The sequence below is a fragment of the Acyrthosiphon pisum genome, chromosome A2 (assembly GCF_005508785.2).
Source record: "Acyrthosiphon pisum isolate AL4f chromosome A2, pea_aphid_22Mar2018_4r6ur, whole genome shotgun sequence".
NCBI classification, from domain to species: Eukaryota; Metazoa; Arthropoda; class Insecta; order Hemiptera; family Aphididae; genus Acyrthosiphon; species Acyrthosiphon pisum.
The window spans coordinates 31,256,244-31,263,057 of record NC_042495.1 but is presented as its reverse complement, the minus strand read 5'-3'; the positions used below and the strand labels follow the sequence as shown (position 1 = coordinate 31,263,057).

The 6,814-nt window shown below is 27.6% G+C and overlaps 1 protein-coding gene across 1 annotated transcript in view; it reads right to left on the bottom strand.

The window, feature by feature from the left end:
- LOC100163944 (tetraspanin-2A) overlaps window positions 1-3,974 on the bottom strand; it is a 324,826-nt gene extending 320,852 nt beyond the window's left edge. The window contains exon 1 of the mRNA XM_029490321.1: window positions 3,692-3,974. Within this exon, the coding sequence (XP_029346181.1) occupies window positions 3,692-3,799 (108 nt within the window). The 5' untranslated portion in view covers window positions 3,800-3,974. The remainder of the gene's footprint in view (window positions 1-3,691) is intronic.
- Window positions 3,975-6,814: the final 2,840 nt, after the last annotated feature.

Sequence of the window (6,814 nt, the reverse complement as noted above, 5' to 3'; positions counted from 1 at the left end):
TTGGATTTTCTTCAACAGTACCTTTTCTGATAGGAAAGTGAATCTAGTTGGTACTTTGGGGGGTCAAAAGTAAAATTTTTCCAATAGTTTTCAAAAGCGCCGTGAAAAACAAAAGAAAAATTAAAGAAAAACGGGCATTTTTACGTAAAATCTGTTTTCGAGAAAATTGATTTTGGTTTTTGGTGTAACTTTAAAACAAATGACTGTAGATTCATGAAATTTTCACTGGTTGTTTATATTTCCATTTTCTATACATGATAAAATTTTCAAAATATTTTAAGTGATTTGTTTTGAGCTGTTTACGGACAATTTCAGTTTCCAATTTAATTTTTTTTTTTTCTATGAATGTCAATAAAACTTTATTTGTTGAGTAAAAATACTTGAAAATTTAATACAAGGCTCCTACTATATTGTTACAATGAAATTTGAAAAATATTAAAAATCCGTAGTCACAGATTTTTTTTATTAGCATTTAAATTTCAAAAATTGACAAAATGTGTAAAAATCACGAAAATTAGCAAATTATTTTGAGTTAATAATTCGTAAACATTTTTCTTTTTAGAACTAAGATTTTAAAATGTAATACAAGATCCATTATAGGATAATCTACCTTTATCAAAAAAGAAAATGTCAATAAGAAACTCAAGTTAAATTTTTATGAGCGTTTGAAATTCATATTTTTACAACATTAAATGTCAAATTTTGATATTCACTCGATTTCTTACGTAACGATTTTCTTATTTTGTTGTAATTAAAAAACGAGTGACTGTAGCAACTTGAAAATTTCACTGAATGTTTATATTAGCAATTACTATATACGATAAAATTTTGAAAATAGTTTGACTCCTTTTGAGCTGTTTACGGACATTGTAAGTTTTCAATTTATTTAGTTTTTTTTTCTATAAATATCAATAAAGTTTTATCTATTGGGCCAAAAAGTGTAAAAAATTAATACAAGGCTCCTGATAAATTGTTACAATAGCAGTAGAAAAATATTAAAAATACATAGGCACAATTTTTGTTTTATAAGCATTTGAAGTTGAAATTTTGACAAAATTTATCAAATTTAAAATTGAATAATTATTTTGTAGTTAAACATTTATAAAATATTCAACTTTTATATCTAAGGATTGAAATTTTAAAACAAGATTCCACTTAAATATTTAATTCTGTTACCAAAAATTCTAAGAAATACATAAGCACAGTTTATTTTTATAGTCATTTTAAGTTCAAATTTGGACGAAATTACGTATTAAAAACATGGAATAACTATTTTAGTTATTTTGTTGTGATTGTATAATATTATTTGTGGGTACTTGAAACTTCTAAAGTATACTATTATATATCTATGATAGTATCACGCTTTTTTGTTGATGTATAACGCGTTACCTAATGGATATTGTAATATGATTAATTTGAAAATTATTAATAATACTATAGATAAGTATACCTATAATAATATGTATGTCTAATATCTAGACTGACAAACCGTCTCCGCTCAGAATCGTTTTTCTTATACAGTGATATTATATCATTGAATTCAAATTTAATACTTTCCATTATACAGTGACCCACTTGTAACCTACTGTACAGCAGAGCGACATCCACTTACCCACCTTTTTTTTATAATTATATCACGAATGACTTTGCGAATAATTTATAATTTTGAACCAAATCAACAATTAACTGTTAATCGTAACTATGGACATATTCGAACACGCACAGTGGGAATATAATATATCCAAACTTATATTTTTAATTCTACAACGTAAGTAGTTTTTGAAAATATAATGAATGTCTTGCGTAAAAAAATTCACCAGTGTAGATAATCGGATTCAGTGGCGTGTAAGGGTTTACACTTTTTTTCCAGAACCAAAAAAAAATGTATATAATACGTATGAAGCAAAGTAAATTTACCTTAGTACCTAATCAATGCAGTTGACGTTTATTGTTTTTCTTATCACAGTTTTGAACTTTCAGTTTTTTCTTTAAAACGTAGAAATAGTTGTTAGAATCGAAAGTCGCGATCAGTACTCACAATGTAATTGTTTGTCACCCGAACCATATTTACGGTCCAAATATTTTTATCTAAACGTGAAATATTTATTTTGTTGTTTTCGGAAAGATGACACCAAATAATCCAAAAAATACTGTTTTCAAATGAGTGAGGAAATCTCAATTGAAAATTTTAGTTTCTAAACTTATTTTAAACAATAAATCAAAATTACACTTACGGTTTTAAAAGATTTTGATAACCTAGGACTTATATTATTATCTAGCAAAACTGAAGATACATAAATTAATTATGGAATTCAATTCGTAAAGATTGACAACTCATTTTTAAAATTCTAAAAATATCTTCTTTGGTACCTATTTATTTATTTGTTTATTTTTTTTTTTTTTTTATAGCAATGATAATTTTACGAATAATTATTAATAATAATCGTTAACCAAATCAACGATTGTCAATCTTAACTATGTAACTATCCGAATACCAAATAACGGTATATTCACAACATAGTATTGTGTGTAAGACGAAGTCTATTTACGGTCCATATAATATATAGTCCATAGTCACTAATGACACTGCATACTGCGGATCGTTCGGCTGGTTACTGGAAATATGTTATCAACCATGGGAAACCGCATCCTCAAGTCTAAGTAGCAATAGGTATCTACACTTGAAATATTAAATTTGTTGTTTAAAAACGTAAAAAATACTATTTTCAAAGTAAGGAAATCCCAACCCATATCTTGAACAATAAACCATAATTCCATTTACGGTTTTACAAGATTTTGATACATAAATAATGGATTTCAATTTGTAAACGATTGACTGCGCATTTTTAAAATTCTTTAAGTATCTAATTTTGTACCTATTTGTTTATTTTTTATAACAATAATATTTTTACGAATAATTAATAATTATTGTTAACCAAATTAACCATCGTCGATCGTAACTGTGTAACCATTTGAACCACAGGTCACAATAATTATATAGTATGTATTGTATGCGAGATGAAGTCTCGGTTCATACATTTAGTCCATAGTCACAAATGGAACTGCACAATACGCATCGTTCGACTGGTAAGGGGTAACTGTAAAATATATGTTTTCAACCATGGGTAACCGCAGCTTCAAGTCTAAGCAGTAGTAGTGCAAAAAATACTATTTTCAAAAAGTAAAAAATTCCAATCAGAAATTTCTGTTCCTAAACGTATTTTATACGATGAACCGTAATTCGATTTACGGTTTTAAACGATTTTGATAACTTAGTTTATTATCTGTACTATGTGAAGACACATAAATAAATTATGGTTTTAAATTTGTAAACAATATAGACACTGCATTTCTCAAATTCTTAAGGTATCTTCTTTGGTACCAATTTTTTTTATAACAATATAATATTACGAATAATTAATTATTCGTCAATCGTAACCGTTTGAATCACAAGTCGAAACTTACAATATAATAACTATATATTGTATATATTATTATTATTCGAAGCCTATTTAATGTAGTATAGTCACAACCAATTCGCACCGTTCGACAGATAACTGTAAATATTATATTATTTACCACGGGTAACCGCTACCTCAAGTTTAAGCAGCCGCAGTAAAACATGCACACGTGTAATATTTTTGTTTTTGGAACTTACAAAAAAAAAAAAAAAGGTAAGAGGCCGACTCACCCAGATCACGATGCTCAGACAGAATATCGTGTACTTCAACAGGTTGATGTGCTTCTCCAATTTGGCTGCGGATTTGGCCAAGGCGTTCTGCGCACTCACCACGGCCATTATTATTCCGTCTCGTCGATGGCACTCTCAGATCCACTAGCCGTAGACGACACGACCGTTGACGTTTTTTTATTAATTTTTTTACGACGATGTGATTTTCGCGATTTTTCGTCTTTCGATGTCGTCGAATTTTATCCCACTTACAACCGTCGTCGGTACGCGAACAAAACGAACTGATCCTCGTGGAAATCAGCGGCCGTACGCCGACAAGTGGCCCGATAACAGTTCGATGTAGATATAAGACGTCTACAGGTAGGTACGTTATTTACACTGCACAGCCGCGCCTAAGTCTCTCGACATTCCGATGGCGAAAACTTCGTTATCTTTTCACGACGAAACACTATTTTCTGTATCTATTGCAGCCGTCGCCTACATCTTAGTAACATTAATAATAACAATACAATATATTATTGTGTGACTAATAATATGGTTTACCGTCGCATCAACGATGTGCGCTCCGACACGTTATAGTAATTATAGTTACTGCATCGACTTCGACTATTGACTATATATATGACTAGGGCTAGGGACTTCATGCCCTTAAAAACCTTAAAATATGCATGCACTTATGCTCTAGAGAATCACTAATTAATATGCTATTAAAATAATATGCATTAAAAAAAAAAATCATATAGTACCTATTGAATAAAACCTTTTTATTTTAATATCTAGCTAATATTTTCAAAATTTTAAGTTGTAATTTATAATAAAAATCTTGTTTATAACAAATAATTGATAATTTTCTTTTCCGATTTTTTTTCTTAACAAAATAGTGATGGCGATGGCGAGGAAAACAAACACTAATTTCAAAATATTTGTTTTCTATAAATGAAACCATCATACTTATATTTACATTTAAAATTAGTTTTTTATAAAATCACCCCTATAGGTATATTATATAAAAAAAAAATGTCAAATATTCGCTTGTAAGTGAAAAATTGTCAAATATGCCAATTGATACGCAACTATAAATTTGAAATATAATCTCGCATTGCTGTGAAACAAATTTCTATATAACTTAGCTATGTTATTAATGATTATTTCAAAACATGCAAACTCTTAGAAGTCCCTAGCCCTATATATGACCACTACGAGAGCACTTGCTGCGTTTGTATGAAAAACTATGGTGTTGTTATACCCGACTTTAGGGAATAGATTTATGTGCAAACGCTTATATGTATTGGAATGAAATATTAGAAATTAGATGAGAATTTTCGCCGATTTAGATAATTCTGATTAAAAAAAACACTAAACGCATTTTCAATTTCCCATGTTTCGTATAGTACGTTGTTTTGCACGTTTAATACATATGTTTTATAATTTTATAGTCCAAATTTTTGTTTCAACTTATATTTTAACGTCAACAGCCACATACATTTATCGTTTTTAAAATTACTTATGAGTTATGATAGAGGGTGATAATTTACCTGTTATTAGTTTAAACTATGGTGTTGTTACACCCGACTTTAGGGAATAGATTTATGTGCAAACGCGTATATGTATGGAACGAGTTATTAGAAATTTTATGAGAATTTTCGACGATTTAGATCATTCTTATTAAAATAGTTGTATATTTTTCAATTTCGCACGTTTTGTACAGTATAATGTTTCACTGTTGTTTTGCATATTATGTAATACACATTTGTAATTTTAAAGTGCAACAGATTTATGTGCAATCGCGTATGTGTATTGGAATGATATATTTTTAGAATTCGATGAGAATTTTTGCCGATTTAAATCATTCTTATTAAAATAACACTAATTGTAATTTAAATTTCGCACGTTTTTTATAATACTTGTTTACGTTGTTTTGCATATTAAATACATATATTCTATAATTTTACAGTACATATTTTTGTTTCAATTTATATTTTCACGTTCACAGCCACATACATTTATCCTTTATCAAATTACTTATGAGTTATGCTAGCGGGTAATAACTTATGTATTATGAGTTTAAACTATAGTGTTGTTATACCCGAATATAGGGAACGGGTTTATGGGCAAACGCGTGTGTGTATTGGAATAAGCTATTATTAGAAATTGTATGAAATTTTTCGCCGATTTAGATCATTCTTTTCAAAATAACACTAGATTGTATTTTCAATTTCAAATGTTTTGTATAATATTTTTCAACTTTGTTTTGCATATTCACTACATACTTTTATCATTTATCAAATTACTTATGAGTTATGATAGTGGGTAATAATTTACATATTATTGGTCTAAATCAGGTACTGGAACATTGGTTATTTTCAGTGGAAGATATAAGCGCCAAAATGAGATAAGAAAAAAAAAATTATCGTAGGAATGCGCTCAAATTATATCGCAAGAAAGCGCCAAAATCCTAGATACCTGTTTGCCAAATTTAATAAATATTAAACAATAAATATTAAATTTAGAACTATCTATTATATTTTAATACATTAATATATTAATATATTTTAACAATTTATTATTGAAAACGTTTTGAAAGACCGAAAAAATCAACCGATTTATTCAAATTGTATTTATTTGTATGTATATTATATTTTAACAATTTATTATTGTTATAATTATAATTTATTAATTTCCATTATATTTACTGACAAATAACTACTTGTATAAAATATTAATTTTCGCGCAAATGATATGTAATTTTTTACGGATCCGGTTCCTAGAGAAACTAAAATCTCGGTTATGGTTACTTTCAGGTTTTTAATTTTTAATTTTAAACTTTAAAATTGGATAAAATTAAATAACAATGTGGAATATCGGTCTACAATGTTTATATTGATAAAATTACAACCAGTCGTCAAGTATATAGTTTTTAGATAAAACAACTTTAGTGCAATAACGTAAAATATAAATTACATTTTATTAATGTGAATTAAGAATTGTATTGGTAAAAACATCGAAATATTCCTTTTAATACCTAATTACTTTTCATATAATAAATGTTTTGAATAAAATTTTAAGTAAGGACATGTAACATATTTTGTATCATATATAATATTTTTAGATGCATATTTTGAG